The sequence below is a fragment of the Siniperca chuatsi genome, linkage group LG1 (genome assembly GCF_020085105.1).
Source record: "Siniperca chuatsi isolate FFG_IHB_CAS linkage group LG1, ASM2008510v1, whole genome shotgun sequence".
NCBI classification, from domain to species: domain Eukaryota; kingdom Metazoa; phylum Chordata; class Actinopteri; order Centrarchiformes; family Sinipercidae; genus Siniperca; species Siniperca chuatsi.
This window is the reverse complement of record NC_058042.1, coordinates 8,641,308-8,661,567: the sequence shown is the minus strand read 5'-3', so window position 1 is coordinate 8,661,567 and position 20,260 is coordinate 8,641,308. Positions and strand designations below refer to the sequence as shown.

Genomic DNA, 20,260 nt, shown 5'->3' with positions numbered 1-20,260 from the left:
GCGTTTTAGGAGAAAGCTTACAGACTTTTACAGAAGCAACACTGAGGAAAGCTGATTTATGTCATAGTACACAAATCTCATCAGCTCTGAAATTAAATCCCTCTGGCGGTGTATCAAATTGTGAAAGCCAAATGGTACTGAGCCCAAGATGCAGGACCAGGAGATGAAGGTGCACTTTCATCAGATTATTAAAATCCATCACTGAAGTAAGACCACAGAAACAGCTCTGTGGAATAATCAATCAGTCAGTGAGTTATGATTTCAGATCTGTTAATATATTGCCTTTGAAAACTTCAAGGTGACTGCTGATGGAGCACGTCAATTTGCAGGAGGTTGGGTCATTGGTCATTTAACCCAGAACCTGGAGACTGCCAGGACACTGGCATCAAAATTACCTTTTGTGAGTCAAATACAAACAGTAGCTCTGTCTGATGTTAAGAAACAGTAGGCAGCTGAGCTGTTTTTTCATAACATATTTCAAGTGTGTTGAGGTGTGCTTGTGACTCTGGTATAACTGAGTGAGGTTTCTCACTGTGGGATTAAAAGGGAATAGTTCTAGTACCACTGCATGCACACAGATCTACAATATCTTCTGAAGAAACAGACACAATCTCGGTGCCTGTTTGCTTATCAGTTGTTAGGTAACCATACTTTCACCAAGGTTTAATTAAGAGAGCTAAAAAGGTCCTTTAAGCAAGTTAGTTCATACAAAAAAGGCCTAACCTGAGTGAACACTGTTATTATTAAACACATTGTAAAAAGAAAGCCTAACCAGGAGCTACAACAACAAAAGGACTGGTCAGCAACCAAGCATGTTTCCCTTCTCCATTAAAACCATCAATCAAAACATTTACTGGTTCAAACACAGAGTCATCTCTAATATTTTCAAATCTTCTGATCTTTTCTCATACAAAGCGTACAGTATATTTATTGCTCTGTTTTTCACAAGTCTGGGAAAAGCTACTTGATCATCCAAATTGGATGAGACACAAAGCTTTGAGGTTCAGAACCACAGAGACTCAATATGCCAGGCAATCCTGCTCGACTGTGTCAACGACCAGATGAACAACCTTTTGGTATCTCTACCTCCTCAATCTACCACTATCTGTCTTGCTCTCTCTTTTCTATTTCTCCTTTGTCCTCTCACCATCTCTTTCTCTCACTCTGTCTCTCTTCGCAGGATTGGATGGGTGGATGGAGAGCGTGAAAAAGCAAACCCAGACAGAGAACGTGGCCAAGCCAAGTGCCAGACCATCTGCCTGGCCAAGGACTTCTCCATTCCAGACAGTGACCATCTGAATCTTGGCAACAAGGATTTGTGCTGCTAGATTACTGATCTTCTATCATTTATGTGATACTGCTTGGAAAGATATGATAATTAGTCCAAGAAGGAACAAAAGCAGAAAGATCTAATATTCATCAACCCAATTTCCAATAGTCATCTTGGTGCCAAAAAATCCATTTACATAAAGCAAACAATACTTTTCATTTTTGACATAGTACTTTGATTATTAATAGATAAGTACTTGTATACAACATAGGTCAACAAACAGAATAATTTTTTAGCCAAGCAAATTTGTACAATGAATTTGAAATAGTGACTTGCATCCACAGGTTATATTAAATATGAAAGCAACTGTAGAAATAACACAAAAATAAAGGCGTATACGCAAGAATAACAGTCTTCAGCTTCACTGGTGGTCCCTAGAGGCTGCAAAGTTCCCTACATCACACAATATGAAAGCGTTGGAGGAACAAAAATATACTGTCAATTTTCTATTGTTAGGGCCTTAACAATGGGACTAAAGTCTGTTCTAAGGGTTACAATAAGGGCGGGTTCACACCAGTCTTGTTGTCCGGTTGAACTGAACCCTGGAGCTTTTACCCTCTTGGTGCGGTTCATTTGGGTTGGTGTGAACTCCGGACTCGAACTCTGGTGCGGACCAAACAACCGCTCTCTGGCCCGCCTTGAAGGGGTGGTCTCAGACCACTGTCAAGTGAACTCTGGAGTGGTTCATTTCTGGTGTGAACACCGATCGAAACAATCACAGGAAGCTTACCTTTGTATGTGTCATTTTATTTGTTAAAAAACTTTTTCTCTTCCTGTTTTGGTGACTGGTGAACTAGTAGCACGTTTGCTACCAAAATGACAATGACTTTGTGATTTTTGCATGTTTGCAATTGTGGCACACTTATATCACTGGTCCTGGTAGGATCTCATCAGAACCAGCCGTCTTCTCTGATGGCAGAGTCTTCCTCAAAATGCCGGCCTACATTATTAAATTATTTAATACCCGCTGTCTTATGAGACGTTAAATGCGCAGTCCTCTAAAGCTGATATAATAGAACCTGACGGTGCTCCATGATGTACAATATCCAGGAAGATATTTTGAGGGGTTTGCTGTCTTTTTACCCACAGACTATATGACCAATAATGGAACGACATTTCCACCTCATGGATTTTGTTTACAATTTCTGGACTGTTTGAGTTTTGTCTTTGTGAACACAAACTGGACCAGTTTGAAAATTTAAACAATGTATCATGCTCGCATTGGTTTGATTCAGGGACCGGAACTTTATGTGTGAACCTGCCCTAACATATCGGCAACAAATGGGTTGATCTCTTTGTGACCATGAAAGTTCTCAGCAAATGTTACAGCAATCACCTATTAGATTATGAGATACAGTAGAGTGGTGCTAGAAGAAATTCAGTTGAGCATCCACATTGAAAGAATTCATCCTCTGGGGAGCAAAAATTAGTAAATTTCATGGTCTATTTGCTTTCTAGATTTTAATTTTTCTTGTGTACAGGTGGACATTTTGGCATAATGGTGGTTCTACACAAAAAGACAGGGACTCACCAGAAACTTGAGGAATCATCATTGGATAACCTTAAATTTTCACGGCAGATTTCTTGCCAATCTGTCCAGCAGTTGTTGAGATATCTTGCTCTGGACCAAAGTATGAGAGAAACTAACTGATGCAGATGGCGGATACCAGTAGTGAAAAGCTATTATAGAGCTATTTGTCTGATACAATTACCCAGGGCAATGAGATAACTAGTGTCCCAGTACAGGAACCTCATACACGTCAATATCATATTAGTGCACCAGGTCAGTTCTCTGTAATCTCTTTACTCAGAATTTAATGGACTAGTCGATTCACATTGAAGGTGGGTCCATAGAATAACTACAGGTTCTATAAAATGATATAGAAAAGAAATGTTCAGTCTATGAAAAAAGTGACACGTGTACTTGCACTCCATATTATAAATAAATGTATCATTTGGACAAGGTGAGTTGTGGTTTGCTGATGCTGGAAGAGAAATTGGATCTCTGAGTAGCCAGAGAGGAGGACAGGAATAAAAATGTAGTAAAAGAATAAAGAGAGAATATCAAGATAGAGCTTCTTCATGATGAGACGAAGATTCTTCATGATGATATTAATTCGGCCAATTTTTTTTCTCTTTTTCTTGGTTCTTCAACACAAATGAAAGAGGCATGTCACAGTCTATTATCATAGGCAGGATACAAAAAAGGTCTAATCTGTGAGATTGACTGCAGCAATTCTGGCACCTTTGCCAGCTTTAAAGTAGGGGGCAGGGAAACTCCAGATGTTCCTTATTCAAAGCGGGGGTTGTGTGGAAAGACTTTGAATGGGTTTTTCTACCGAAGTAAGCAGGTTAAACCACAACTATAGTAACGGCCTATGGCTGTTTATACAGGCAAAAAAGACAAGGTTAGAAATAAAGCCGGTGTAGCTCATGAATGGAGCTGGTGACTGTGTGTCCTGTTCAAAATCTGACAGGTGAGATGAAGAAGGAGAAAGTGCTCTTCATCTCCCTGTCCCATGCTTTTAACCCTGTCACACAAACATACACACACACTCCTAGACATGCATAGTCGTTAAAACTACTATATGCACTCCTGCACATCTTGGATAATTTCTCTAGTGTCTCTTCAACATTGTCTTTAATAGCTTTCTGTTTCAATCAAGAAAAAAAAAACATGCCTACTCTGCACTTGCACAAACACACACACACACACACACACACACACACACACACACACACACACTCGCGCGCGCACACACGCACACACAGAGACAGAAACAGGCAACAGTAATCTTCTCTGTACCCATGTGTGAGCTTGTTAAGCCACATTTGAAATGACAGTATTCCCATATGTGGGTTAAGGTTAATGTGTTGTGAATTTGACCTATTTCAGAGGAGCCACTGTGTTGATGAGATCACCCATGGAAAACTAGCCACAGGACTAATAATGCTGTTGCCATTATACATCCATGTGCCTCTATATGTTTATCAAAATGTTTCCATTGTTGAAGAGGTTTATTATGAAGTTATATAAGAGCATGCCACTCACATGACAGGACAGTGTTTGGCTAGTTAGCAATATGTTGGATATCTATTATATGGTCACTCATGCACGTCTTTCCAGTCTGTTGCATTGATCTGTTTATTGCCAGCCTGTAAATTGGACTTCTACAGTACAGTAAAGCATATGTGTCCCAGTTTAAAAGCCAGTTGTAAAATACAGACCTAATTTCACTATCCTCTACGGGGACAAATATTTAATTTTGGCTGTTATTCCATAAGGGATTCTTTATTGGCACCATCTCTCTACTCCCTGCTGGATCTGCTCACTTCCCAAGTCATGCTGCTGTAGCTTACTGCATCTTCTGCACCACCCTCGTTTCTGTGTATCCCACTTTCTTTGGGTATTACAGTGTTTTGGATGAACTGGGCAGTAATCTTGTCAAACGGATCAAAGACACTGAAGTTATTAAGTAATCAGTGAGGTAATATTTAGAGCTGATCTGAATGATACATTGTTGATGCCCCCCTCTGACAACTTTTCAGGTTGTCCTTTAAAATAAGAGTATTTTCCAGTGATGTTCAAAATAATAATGCTATACTGTAGTTTCGCTCTCTCCCTTGACACAGGTATGAACTGGGGCATAAATCAGGCTTGAAGTTTGACCCAAAGTTAAGGGGTAAAGTAAATTTTAATAGAATCACTTGTTATTATTCAGACAACTAATTAGCAGTGCCATGGTATGGAAAATGTAATGAATCCAAGTGAGGCAGGTCCTCTAAAAAGGCAGTGTAAAAAACATATATGCGTGCTGGTACTGCTTACAAGCTCAGTTGATCTTTTTAGAGTTGAGCCTCTGTCATACACCCAAACCACATATTCAAATGTTTACAATGCACAATGATATTTACACTTATCAAAATTAAACAATGTACACACACGTCTCTTTCCAACAAGCAACTACAAGACCACCAAAAAAAAAATAAAAAATTACAAATCTAACAGCCAAATAGGTGGCTTGACAACTAATAAATGTAACGTGAAGTTGGGAAAATTAGTTCAAATCCCAGGCCCTGTCCATGCAGTAGTCAGGCCTCCCATCAGTTTCTATTCTCAGTCAATCATTTTGTGCAGTTTTTTAACAAAATTACAGAAATCCTGCAGCTATTTAGCCTTACAAAAGCAGGGTAGCTAATATCATTATCAATACTGGAAAACATGCTAAATCTCCTGTTTATTGCATTCGAATGACCTTGCTATCTTTCTGTGGTTTCACTGGTGTAAAGAAACAGTTTCATAATTTTTCCAGTCCAGACCATTTACAGTTTTAGAGTGGCATAAAGTTATTAATCAAGGGATACCAACTTCACCTAGCAAATTCATTGCATTTCTCTAGAGCAGCAGAAAAATAGGGGTGGTGTTGTAGGGTGGGGTTGGATCAGATATATTTGCTGACTTAAAATAAAGATTAACATTAAAGCTTCTCATCCTATCTTTCCATGACACAAGGACCTACTTTATTTTTGCACGCTTTTCTTTGCTGCTACTCTCAGCACCTTTCCACTCCAAACCACAACAGCTTTTTTCCCCCCTGACGGTGTGGAATAATGTCTTTTAGCCTTTATTACCCTACCCTCAGGAATTCACAGCTCCCATTCTTCATTGTCAGGAGCATTGCCAGGCTACGGTCCTTACCTTGTGTGACCGACACGAGGAATACAGAGACGTATAGGAAAATAACTAAAATACCTGACTAGCAGTTTGTTTAATGATTCTACATGATGCTGACTAACTACGGGTCTACTTAACTGATCATTTTAAAGGTGAACAGCACCAAATTGATTCAAGTGGAAAAACGTTACTAGTTTGTTTGTTATCTTGTCTGCCAACATAATTTGGCCTCCTAACAGTATGTTTACAATTGTGTAAACTAATTTCTACTCTAAAACAAATTACCAGCAAAAGCTTTACATGTACAGTACATACTATATAAGCTGAGCAAGTTCTTACAGCTGATGTGTTAGCAAACAAGTGCAGGCTTAGGCCCTGATCAGACAGGCCACGTTTTTTGCAGTGAGGCATCTTTTTCCAGTTGTTTTCTATAGGCAGTAAGCGTTTAAGCTGCTCATGAAAGAAGACTGATGTAGGTTTCTAATCAAACTGGAGAAAGGAATGTGCAGGTGCAGGACAATGTGCGAGTGTGAGTTGCCTCAAGCATGTTAATTACTCTTTTATAGAATTCTGCATGAATTTATCAATATGTTGTATTACTGTCATAAAAACAATGTATTAAAAGTGTTATGGTGAATAGTAATCACAAATGTTAATGATTTCACAAGTAGCAGAGAATACAGTTCATGTTTGACATGACTGGAGTAGTATGAATTCTAATGTCCAATAATTTCTAAAGGCTCTTTGTTTCTCGCCTCTGTTGTTGAACTGTTGCTTTTTAGACAGACAGGCATACACTGTGTTACCATAGTTACACTGTGTTACCATAGTTACCACAATGGAGATCCAGACAGCTGGAATTTAGAACAAATTCTCCAAAAATAAGGACTGATTGACATTTATACTGACGTTTCTCGGCTGGGATGACAAACTCTGAAGAAAGAATCAGAAAATAGTTCTGTGAAAAGAATTCCAGTATAAATGAAACCCAGTGATGCAGTGTTGTGTCGCTGCCTGTACACACAAGTGCTTTTCAAATTATATACTTAATATATCAACCTGTAGAATGGCTGATTTAAGATTACTAACATCTAAAATTAATTTTTCATCTTCTCTTCTTTTCTTGCATTTCCTTCCCCCTTTCTCCCATTTTGGAATGGCAACTAACTCCTCTGTTGGTCTGAAGAGGGTGTAGACTGCCAAAAGATTCCTGTTCTGTGCTGTTCTGTTTACACTATCCGCGCCAGATCCCAATCCCTCCGCAAGACACCATGACCAGCCACTAGGAGTCACTAATACAGCAAGAAGAACACTCTCTTTTACCAACTTCCCACCTGTGAACACTGCCAACACAGCAGTGTTAAGACCCAAGTCTGAAGGACCCCTGAACTGAACCAGTAAGAAAGAAGTTTGCAGAAACTCTACACATCTTCCGTCGCAGACTGAAAACTCATCTGCTCAGACTGCCCATACTAAAAACCAAAACAATCCAAGTCTTTCTCTGTATGTAGCACTTGAAGCAGTTCAGCATATTTGATAAAGCTGAAATACTTGCCTTATTCTTGCAATTTTTGGGTCGTATCCACATGGTTGAATGCACTTATTGTAAGTCGCTTTGGATAAAAGCGTCAGCAAAATAAATGTAATGTAATATAACCCAGGTTTCTGTGTACCAACAGCTTTCCCCCTGCGTCACATGGTGCCTGATCTCTCCAAATGTCAATTGAACTCAAACAGGCCTCGCTTATAAGACAGACTGCTTTGGCCGAACTCATCTAAAAACCGCTGACATACCAGGCTCATCTGTGGCTCAGAGCAGACACTTTCACCATATACTGTAGCCTTTATAAGAGGCTTATCTATTTATGGTTCATGTGATCTCCACATGGGCTCATCACTTTGTTCAGAACAGTGAAAGACCATGACTAACTATCTGTAAAATGCATTTTTATGTATCTCCTGTGTAGCAGTATTGAACAGATCGTAGGACAGATATGCAGCATGGTTATTAAAAATATGTTAAATATAAAGGAGAGGGAATAATAGAGACATGAAGTAAGAAAGAAGGCACACGAGGAAAGGAAATGAAAAACATGAAGTATTTTGTGCTGCAGAGAGACTAATATCTATATTTACACTGCTATCAGTGCCCATAGGCGAAATACAGAGCTGAAATTGACCCTGATGAACTCTGATGCGGATGTCTTTGTGTGTGAGAGACAGAGTGTGGGTGGTAGTATCATCCACCATGGATGTGCTCTCACTCGTTTCTCTTATGTTCACTCAACTATATATGGTATATTATTACCACTACCAATACCATTACTATTATTTTAAATCTCAATGTGGAATTTGCATTGTTCAACTGTATGTTCTCTTTTCTCCTGCTCTCTCTCTCTCTTGCGGTCCCCAACAGGTCATGGCAGCTGGCTGCCTAGGTTTTGTTCAAGGTTTCTGCCTGTTAAAGGGAAGTTTTTCCTTGCCTCCGTCTTAAAGTGCTTGCTCATGGTGGGAAGTGTTGGGTCTCTGTAAATAATATTCTAAAGAGTACGGTCTAGACCTGCTCTATATGAAAAGTGCAATGAGATAACTTCTGTTGGTGCTATATAAATAAAATTGAATTGAAATTTTCAGCACTGTCTCGTTCAGTGTAGAATACAGTTCTACCTACAGTATAATGCACACAAAGATGTGTGAGAAACAAACAAATCACAAAACATTATCATAACAAAACATAACTCAAATGTGAGTTGACATTGCATAAGCATGCAAGAAATGAAAACACAGCACAGTATACAGCACTGCTATTGTCAGCCTCATGCCTGGGAGAGTGATGTAGGATAAAATTACGTAAGTGGATTCCATGACACTTCATCAAGCCTCCGAACCCGGCAGCTACTGTTTCAGTGAGAAAACGGACCACCCTGATTCTCACTGCAGTGGCACTGCAATGACCTGCATAGTTGACATGTATTGACCACTGCAGCTTTGCCAGTGCAACTGTAGTGATAAAGAAATCAAGAGTGCATTCCTTTCTCAGTGCCTCTGTTCACTAAACAGCACATTTTTACCTAGAAGAGCTCTGTATATTGAGTCATTTCATTTGCTTTGTGACTATTAAAGGGGCAGACTGGTTTCTAGGGATGATTCCAATTTAATACAACGTGGGTCTTTTTGGTCATTATTCCTATTGGTTATGATAAATTTGTACTCAAGGAATTTCTGAGATCTGGGAACACAGCAACATCACTACACCACCAAAAGAAATATGAGCTGTCAGACAATCAAACAGGCTGTAAAGAAGATGGCATTTTTGCCAGATTAGCTACCACTTTATTTGGTAGTAAACCCAAAGTGAACACACATGACATGCCAGTAATCCCTAATTGCACGAGAAAACAATGTGTGTACAAAATTACAGCAAGTACCATAGGTACAAGTTGAACCTGGACGTTTGTCTTTAAACTGTTGTGGATGTTTACAACAGACAGTTTGGGTCAGAATCTTACCATTTGCCTTCGTTTTCTCTGTTTTAGAGAGGTGTTGATTACATTTTCTGATCATTTTGGAGGCTGTAGTTTGTGGTGCTGTTGAACTGTGTTGCAGAACTGTCAGTATAACACCATACAATTCACCAGCTGTAGGCAACTGGGTTTATATATATATATATATATATATAAAACACACACACATTCTATATTACCTGTGGGACTAAAAAGCATGAATGGGGTATATTTAATCGCTGTTACTTATTTCTATTGCGTTTTCTGATATAAATAACATCCTTGTGCCAAAGCCAGATACTATCTGACAAAAGAGCCTCTTTTGTTACTATAACTCTGTTGTAATGCTCACAGGACTTTTAGGACACTTTAAACCAGAAAGAAAAACAGACAGATAAAAACAAAGACAGACAGACATAAAGCTAGACATAAAACAATGAAGCAGATAGCTGCAGCTTTAAGGTATAATACAGAATGAAGGAAAGAAGGACATTTATAAGTGAAGACAAGAGACTGGAACAAATTGGAAATTTCATACTGATTAAGTATTAGTGGAGTGGAGGAAAAAATAAAGGATGAATATGAGAAAGGAGTATTGCTAAGAGGGAAAGGAGAGGGTAGACACAGGGTTTGAATCCCTCTAGGAGAGCGATTCACTCTGCAAAAAATCTCAACAAACTAATACTGAGTCTTACTACCAGTTTCTTCATACATATAAAAAACTGAGATACATACATTTTCTTAAATGCAAATGAATTTTCTACAAAATTCTTGAAGAAACTGAAGCTTTGTTGGAATTAAGTAATTATCTCATCTTACACACACATACAGTAAGTGTTGAATACCACACACACTTGCACATACAAAGTAAAACCCCCATCTGTCTCAATGCACTTATTGCCTTGTCTTCAGGTCCACAAACAGGAAGCACATCCTATGTCCTGATTGTACAGACTGCAGACACACACACACACACACACACACACACACACACACACACACACACACACACACACACACACACACACACACACACACACAGATTCCATGGGATGTGCACCTAATCTTAGCTGGAGGGGAAAGGTGCTAGTAATGGTCACTCTCTACTGTGTCTTTATTTCCTCTGCAGGATGTTCACAAATAATTTCACATGATTCCGTCCTCTTTTATTTCAGTGAACTCCCAAAGGGGAATCCAAAAATGAACACTTTTATCCAACAAAAGCCATAATAAAGCTTTCCCCTGTGCACTTTTTGCAATGAATTCAAGTCATACTTTTGTAAGAAGGTCACCTACTATGTGACTATGTGGACTGTGTGAATGCATTTGCAGTGGAGGAATGATTCATGCAGTGATACGAGGAAAGAAGAGTTTCCCAACTCTTTTGGAAATACACTACAGGCCTTTCACACAGATTTGAAAAGTACAGTTTTTACAGACAGTCGCACACACACAGACACACACATCGAGCAGGGTAAGGAAGCTTTCTGACAGGCAATGAGCTCATGAGATCTGAATGTCTTCCTGTGGTGAATGCTTTTCTGTGGCTTTCTCACAACTATCTCCCTTTTTTCCTCTTTTTTTCTCACACTTTTGTCTGCCCCCCCCACACACACAACTTTCTCTCCCCATGTAAATTCTTTTGTCTGCTTCATTTAGAGTGAATATAAGAAAACAAAACACACAAAAAGCTTAATTCTGGATTTAGTATTCTTGATCTGCTAAGATGTTGTGTATTTTTCCTACTCCAAGAATAGCAGGTTTTGGGTTGCTAGGTTGGCGATTTAGCTCTGAGTTTAATGTGTCTGTCTGTGTGTTGGTGTGTGTGAGAGAGCGTGCGGGTAAACATTAAGCTTGACAAATGGCCAGTGGTCTAAATCACACTCAATTAAGATTTATGGTGGGCGAGGTGCCCCGAGTAAAGAATTTAGACAGTTTGAGTGTGGATTGGATGGATTGTGCTTGGATTTGTGTGTGTAAATGTGCACAGCAAATGTTCATTTTCTGTTTTGATCACTATAAAAGCATATAAAAATTAAACAGGATTGTCACTGAGATTTGTCAGAGCTTTCATATCTTGAAACATATCTTGAATCGTTTTATGCTATGAGAGTCTTAACAGCCTTACAGTTAACAGTAGAAGCTGTACCATAAACACTCTGAAAATGGCTTTCAGACGTCTTTCCAACCACATATGTGTGCCTGACATCAGAGCAGCATGGGCCTCCTTCATAATTGGGGTGTTTGCAGATATGTAATTGCTAACACACTTAACACAGCTTGAATGCTACTTTGAATTATATAGAATTCACGTCAGTATGGTTAAATATAAAGCCTTTGCTAGAGAGAAACAAACACGTACGTGTGTGTGTGATCTTGTACTTTTATATTTGTGAGGGCTGGGTTTTAGACCTAAGGAATCAAGACATTCTGGCAAAGTGAGTACATTTACAGTGCTCATCAAATCTTCAAAATCTTGAAATGCGCAAAAGAGCATATACCTGAGCCTGACCTTTTCATGCATTCATTCAGGGGTGTGTCCTAATTGGGTGAAACCATTTGCAAAATCATATTTGAGGGCTACGCTTTCAGTTTGAGGATTAAAATAGGATTAGGGTGAGGTTAGGGATGCAGTGCTGATGGTTAAGGTTAGAGTTATGTGCAAGAAAATGAATGAAGTCATAAAGGGTCCTCTGAACTATATTAATACACACATATGTACGTGTATGTGTGCGTGCGTGTGTGTGTGTGTGTGTGTGTGTGTGTGTGTGTCCGCCCTCTGGGAACAGACAATCATTTATCACCACACGTCCTTTAGTGTTAGCTGGGGAGCATTTTTGCTGGTGTCTAAAGGAACAAAAAGGGTTACCCTGAAGGCCAGTCCCCCCCTCCTCATCTTGGTTACTCTTCTCCTCCCTCAGCGTCCCTCTGTCCTTCTCCCCACCCCCCTCCCCAGCCCTGGCACACTGCTCTTTCTGTGGTATCCAACCAAAAACAACTGGACCATTTTAGGGGTTGCCGTGCAAATCACAGCTTTCAAATCAAAGAGGTATTCAAAAGAACAGTCCAAGTGGTCTGAGCAACTTTTTCTATGCCAGCAGCTTGCCATTATGCTTTATGGCACAATTGATTAGTTTGCTAAATGCTCAGAAATGGCTTTGAATATGAAACAGAATTCAGTCCTTCTGTGCTTTTATTTCCCAACATCTCTGGCTGGAGGTGGTTTGGCAGACGGAGGGCTGGGTGACCTCAGCCTTCTGGAGAGGTCAGTTTCTTGCACAGAGAAATCCCACAGTGGCCATTATGCCTCTCCCTTGAGCCCCGTGGACTGAGAGCAAAGGAAGGTAACTCAGGGCAACAATCAATGCTAGAGCTAGCCTCTGTTGCCCCCTATGCTGTTGGAGGACACTGAAGTGGTCTTTTACAGAGCAAACTGAAGGCTGAGTAGTTTTACTGTATGGGATTATTATTCTTCCTACTTGTGTCTTATGTAAGGGAGCAGCTGTGAGCTGCAGGGTTTCATTTAGCTACTTTGAGATGAAGTCAAACAGCCTTAAGGATGTAGACACACACATGAGCAAGTTATAGGTCAAAATACAGCAGATAAACAGATTTGTTCTTTTGCTGATATCACAAGATCTGTAATACTCAATACTTAGTAGTACCAATTTAGTAGTAGTAATGGGAGTTATCCACCCACCTACACATAATGTGTCTGCCAACTCACATTCGTGCCCTACCACCCACGTCCACACACAGACATACGCGCAAACACAAAGGAAATGAGAACAGTGTCCAGATATAGTGATGATAATCCCATACTGTGCCCTGATGTGCTAGCTGTGTTGGCAGTTTTCTGCTACACCACTGAGAGCAGCATGCTGTACGCAGCACTAAACATTCCACTCAAGAAAAACATTATTTTATTTTCATTTCAATATTTTATTCATTTTCACGTCATAGCCAAAGGATTTAGAGTATGAATATTCTGCAGATGAGCCACAGTAAAGCTCAACAGCCTTATTAACAGCATGTCCGCACAATGATAATGTAACTCTGACAAAAACAAGACAAACTCCCTTTAATAGATTGGCATAACTAAGCAAGCTCCAAGTACTGTATCTGCAAGATGATTTTCAATGGAAATAAATGTTAATTGCCTAAATAAAAATACTAAACAAAATTAGGGACATAAGCAAAACACCAGTTTGACCATTAGAGAAAAGCAGGTCAAAAAGGGTTTTCTGTTGACTGTGGCTCGGTTTTGCAATATGGGCTTCAGAACACACATACTGAATAAGTTCAGATAGAATAAACATTTGTGGGGTGTCATGGACGGCTAGTGGACTAACATGCGTACCGAGTGTAATATCACTCAGTCAAGGGCCTGTGTTGTATGTCATCCACCTTTGTCTTGCAATGTTTCCATTCTGCCTCTCTGTGATGTACTTCCAAACAAACGAAGGCAAGCATGCTGAAAAAAATAATAGATATTTCTAAAAAAAAAAAAAAAATTTGATTCACGAAAACTCTAGTAACAAGTGCATTGTCCAACTCCTTAGCAACTCTTCAGCAGTGTTAGAAGTACTTGTCTCAGCACTGTGGCAGCATTTGACATAGTTACACACAGAGGGGTTGATTCTGCTAATAAACCTACAGTATAATAACATCAACCAGCAATTTAGGGAATGCATTACCCTGAGGTATTTTACAAATCATATTATGATGTTCAATTTGAGGTATTATAATATTTGGTAGCAATATATGGGATAAACCTCCAGGCCCAAAGAAATTATTGCCAGTAGACAAAAGTGTCGGTTTTAAAAAGCTTAAGAGCTTATGGTCCCATCTCACAGAGGACTCAGCCCAGTAACACCATGTTTGAAAGCAAAGGCCATGGATTTAAACATGCAATGACCCATTTTTACTGACAGCATTTTGTCAGCGGAGTGAATGGTGGTTTCTCTCTCCATTTTTTGATGATCTATCTATCACAGTGAGAAGCAAATACATATATTTGACATTTCTCATTTATATCTGTTTCTGGTCGACAGGATTCCTCTATGTTATACAGTAGACACACACACACACACACACACAAAATATTATCCACTGTATATCTTAATGACATTTCAGGATTGACAATATCTTAGACTGGCACCAAACAGCACCACAGCACCGCAAAGGAAATTTTTTGTCATGGCACTCTGAACCACCTAACTACCAATATAACGTGCATATCTCACCAGCCACTTTATTAGGTACACCTTGTTAGTACCGGGTTGGACCCCCTTTTACCTTCAGAACTGCCTTAATTCTTCGTGGCATAGATTCAACAAGGTGCTGGAAACATTCCTCAGAGATGCTGGTTCATATTGACATGAAAGCATCACAAAGTTGCTGCAGATTTGTCGGCTGCACATCCATGATGCGACTCTCCCGTTCCACCACATCCCAAAGGTGCTGTATAGTGATGGATATCAGTCCTCCACAAGCAGCCAAAACCCGTCCGTTGAGCCGTTAGCCGAGTAGTGTTCAGTCTGATTTTAATTTTGTTGGCTCAGATTCAGTCCTGTCAGACTGTGTTGAGGGCCTGAAAGCATGTTGTGTTACTATGACAACTGCAACCAATCATTGGCTGTGGCATAACTGCATATTAAAGTTTTTTAATACAGTGATTTTGATATTTTTGCTTTTCTTCTGTTTGGATGTGTTTGAAATGTTAGTTAATGTACATGTCACAGATTTGTTTTTTAAAGTTTTGAAACGTTATTAAAAAACTATACTACGCACTATAAATTAACAATGACATGCTAAATCTTGCAGCACCCTTGACCCATCCCCAAGGCACCCAAGGGTCCCCTGGCTCACAGTTTGGGAACCACTGTCTTATACAAGTAGTACTGGCAACTTCTATCATCTACATTTGATCATCAGGTTTACATTCATCACCACTGCGATAATTAATCTAGCTAGTAATGTTTGCACATCAGTATGTCTGCTTTGGAAAAATAATCCTGGATGTACTTGTTTAGGCATGAACAATAACCAATCAAGGTTAACTAGCTACAGTATCTTGAATGTGTATATACAGATTTTAGTGGAAGGTAGAGAAAGAATACTTATTCCCCGGGCAGAAACAGAAAAAAAGACATCAGATCTGCAAAGTCAGGAACAGACTAAACAAACACAACAAACATCTCATTTTGTCCCACTTAATGGGTTGTTGATGCAAAATCTTTCACAGCAAAAAAGTAGCTTATAACTTACTAAATTAGAGCACAGAAACTTCACTTAGAGCCTTATTTTACGATTATTGCGCTTTTAATTGAGTTTTTGATTAATCATGTATGCAGAGTTGCTAATGAGTCTGAGGAGATAATCCAAGTGGTAATACTCCTCCTGTAAATACACTAATGTTTAAAGAGGTGACATTACTGTCATTCTTATGCTATGCAAATAAATGTCTATATGTCCCCAATGCAAATCACTGTAAATCTAAACTGTAATGTTAAGAGGTCAGGCCAGACCATACAAATCTTGGTCTGATACTAAGAAGCATTGCAGGGACTGTGTCTCCAGAATATTGTCAGTGTGTATCTGTGTGCTGAGGGGTAGAAGGCTGTTTAGCCCCGTCAGCATAGAAGCTCTTGTCCTGTATCCCTCCCAAGGTGACTTCCCTGCTGTTGGCAGGCATAGCCATGAAAACAGCTCCCTAGACTCTCTCTCTCTCTGCTTCTCCCACACACCTATCATCTTTTAGATACCACTGGGTAATGTGCTTTCATACCTTTTTTACAGAGATGTCAAAGCACGTTTTTGTCTTTCCATTTTTTTTTTCTTGATTCCTTCCTCCTTAACTCATTTCCATAATTGCTGGTAGGAATCAAAATGCAAGCAAAGCCAAAAGATCATGGGTTTATTAATTAAAATTCTCTTCAATGCTTTGGCCTTGTCTACAGTCAGATTTAACCTTTGGCTCAATGCCAACACATGAGCACCTGACCTTTTCCTGTTTCAGTTCTCATTGTGGAGAATGTCCACCTACGTAGCAGCACACACGCCGCCCACACAATCTCTCTCACACACAGGCAGAAAAATTGTACTTTGAGAGCAATCGTCTGTGAATTTGTGTGGAGATCGTAGGCTGGAAATACAAACTATGGCCATTCTGTATTAACAGAACTTGTGTGTGGAACTTGCAGGTGTGTTACCACAAGTGTGAGTAAATAGGCCATTGTCCTGTGTCTACAGTAGGTCATCTATTTGGGTCCAGGTTAATTCTCTACATGGGAGTAGGTGTGCTAATTTCCTCTCTCTGTGTGTCTCCACCTGTTTATCTGTCTCTCTCCCTCTGTTAAGTGATTAAGAGGATTCAACTGGCTGCTGCGGCGTTAAGCACAGACTGCGGCCACCAATACACACTTGGGTGCACATGAACAATCACCCAAGCAGGCTGACACACCTACTTTAAGATCAGCTTGAGACTGCGAACACACACACACATTTGTTGCTGTCACTTAAGCGGACAGCATCGATTTATATCTATTCCCAGAAGAATGACCATAATCTTAACCATATTGCTATATGCCTAACCCCAACACTTACCCTACATTAACTTAACCCTACAGTAACTAACATTAACCAAGTCTTAACCCTAAAATTTTATGGTTTGCCTTGTGGGAATCTGCTTTTCATCCCCTACTGGGGGCTGAGTCCCCATAATGTGACAGTTTGAACTGTTTAAAGTTACATTTACATTTATTCATTTGGCAGATGCTTTTGTCCAAAGTGATGTACAAATAAGGTACAATCCAAGCCACAGTAGATCGAGGAGAAACCACAATAGGACCGAAGCACAGTGACACTGCCGAAATTCAAAATACTCAAGTTATGTTTTCATGTGAAGTACTTGCTTATATCTGCTATAAGCCAGAATTTGCATATTGTAATGGTAATCTTTCTGTTAATTAGTATTATAAATCACTATTTGTCAAAGCCACAGTAGGATTTTAGGAGATATGCTTTACTCCCTGAAGCTGCTAGCAAACAAAACACCAAATCAGTATGGATCTGCTTACCAGTTCTCATATTCATATCGACAGAAACCAACAAAACACATTAAACAACCAAACCTGCCAAACATTATCACCAACACTACATCTCTCAACAATCCTGCACATACTTATACAAAATTACAGCACCTAAAAGAAACAGTTTAGTCTTCAAATGCCAGGCCTGATATTTCATTTCTTCTCTGAATACCAAGTCTCATCGAAATAAAGTTTATATAGCTCCTACACAGATAAAAAGTATAACTTCCTCATACCCAGAGTGAATTGTTTCCAGCCTGTAATATGCTGCAGATTACAGAATGTAATCACAGAATTTGATTTTGGTGGTATCATAACCAGACTGCATTTCTAATGGGAACACAGTCATACAGTACAAACGCACATTAACACACATCCTCAGGCGGCAGCATCCTGATAACCTTGCACTATCTGGCAACTCCAACACTACAAACTCAAAAACTCATCTTCACTCATCCACAGACAAAAAAACTCACATGAGAATAACACCTTAAATAACCTTTACAGTCCAATCTAACCCTGAGCCCAAATCACTGGTGACATGCTGAAAGTTGTTCCCCATCCCAAGCGGTCTTACCTTTGTGACAGTCATGCAGAATCAGTAGGTGAGGAGCAGGCCAGTGTCCCCTTCAAGCAGAGAGCAACGCCGCAGGAGTGGCAGAGTGATGAGGAGGAGAGGAGGGCAGCTCTGCTGAATATGCAGAGAGAGAAGAGAGGAGGGGACAGACAGGTTAGTGTGTCTGGCTCACTAAGTACGGAGGGGCTGATTGCTGCTGCAGTGAAGTAATGGCTGGCAGTCGGTGTGCAGCTGGTTACTACAACAGGGAAAAGCTCCTCGCTAGGATACACCCCTCCCTCCTCCCTCACCAACTGCACACAAGCAAAACACACACACACACACACACACACACACGCAGATGATGCACACAAAGTCTGGCTGCCCTACCCTGTCACTCTCTGTCTCTCGCAATATGATTAGTGATGGGCTAATACAGCTTATTGATGAGCAGTCAGGCAGGGCTGCAGGAGGAGGCGGGAGCAGCGCTGCCTGGGACAGGAGAGGAGAGGACTGCAGAAACAGAGAGAGGAAGGGAGGGAGGGAGCTGGACGCTGTGTCGCAGTCTGCTACTCAGGCATGGAGCTAGCTGCACGTCATCCGGTGTGTATAAATGTGTGTGTGTGTCTGCATGTGTGAGTGACACAGGCATTGATGGGAGGAAACAAGGACATTTTTGATTTTTGCCAAAGTCCAAACTACACTGAATCTAGATATTTCTATATGTGAAAATATAGAGACATACAAATGGACACACACAAGAACACACATATACACAAGGTAAAAGTTGTAAAGCTGTATTTATGAGGACACTCTTTGACTATGTTTATCTCCTTACAAATTTACCCAATCCCTGCATGTATCCTTTAACCTAACCCAAAAAAGCAAGAATTCAATATTATTGTTCATTGATTTTCTGTGGAATCCAATTGTGACGATATGATCATAGTGTTATTATTTTACCAAATTTTGTTCTTTAAATCAAAAACTTAAAACTAGCTAAATCAGTTACTGAAGCTTTTGTTTTACACATATGATGAGTTTTGTCTGAGTGGAACGAAATTAATTGCAATGAACATCAGTTTGATTTGATTTTGCATAAATTTGCCATATTGTGATTGTGATTTCAGCCCTAGATATACCCTAAACTTGACGCTAAGGCAAATTGTAATTGTGCACTTACGATCTAACTCTTGACCTTTAAATCTTAAATTGAAATGCTGTTCTAAGTCTTAATGAATATCAAAGAAATCAGAATCGGTGTGATATCTTCATGTTCTCTTTTCCTTGTAAGGACACAAGTATAGTAGCACAAAGTCACCCACCCACACTCACAGAGTAACACATCTTTTTCATACTAATTGTGTAAATAGAGGGATGCTAGAGACAGGCCAAGATTCCTACTCAGTTACCATGGCTTAATTTCCCATAGCTGTGTGAGACTCTTCTCTAGTGGCTGTGACCCACAATACTGGCTTTGTTTTGTGCATCCACATGTGCATACTTGTGTGTGTGTGTGTGTGTGTGTGTGTGTGTGTGTGTGTGTGTGTGTGTGTGTGTGTGTGTGTGTGTGTGTGTGTACTGTAAGTGTCTGCAGATGCTGGAGTAAAGGTCACTAAGACAGACAAAGACAGAAAGACTCTACTGAGTGACATGATAGAAATTGTCCATTGCAGGCAGTTCATTATGGTTTTCTGTCTTGTTGTGGTTTTATCATACTCACCCATATTGTCATTCAGTGGTCACTTTGCTCCTCAATCTCAGTCTTTAGGAGTGTCATCTAAGGCCCCACTCTCAGCATTTCCTGTCTAGAGCAATAGTATTTCCTGTGTCTGTGTGCATGTTATGAGGCAGGGGAGAGGATCGTCAAAATCTGAAAAAATATCTGGAATACAATACTATCACTAAAGTTGGGCTATGATAGTACTTAGTTGTGCACATTGAGCATGTATTATTGCTATTAAATAGTAATATGGCAGGTTGTACTTATTATAAGAAACACATGCTATGAAGGCTTAATGTGTTTGTGTGTTACAATATTGCTAATCCTAGAATCAGTTATTTCTTAAAATCATTTTCATTACAACCTCAAGAGGTTTGGCA

General features: G+C 39.8%; 1 protein-coding gene across 2 annotated transcripts in view; it reads right to left on the bottom strand.

The window, feature by feature from the left end:
- coro2ba (coronin, actin binding protein, 2Ba) overlaps positions 1-18,564 on the bottom strand; it is a 51,593-nt gene extending 33,029 nt beyond the window's left edge. The window contains exons 1-2 of one of the 2 annotated variants that reach the window (XM_044190051.1): positions 18,548-18,564; positions 18,179-18,289 (exon numbers count right to left, since the gene is read on the bottom strand). In XM_044190051.1, coding sequence (XP_044045986.1) covers positions 18,179-18,193 — 15 coding nt within the window. In that variant the 5' untranslated portion in view covers positions 18,194-18,289; positions 18,548-18,564. Of the gene's footprint in view, positions 1-18,178; positions 18,471-18,547 lie in introns of those variants that run through there. The other variant, XM_044190046.1, reaches the window with a different exon arrangement.
- Between the last annotated feature and the right edge of the window lie 1,696 nt (positions 18,565-20,260).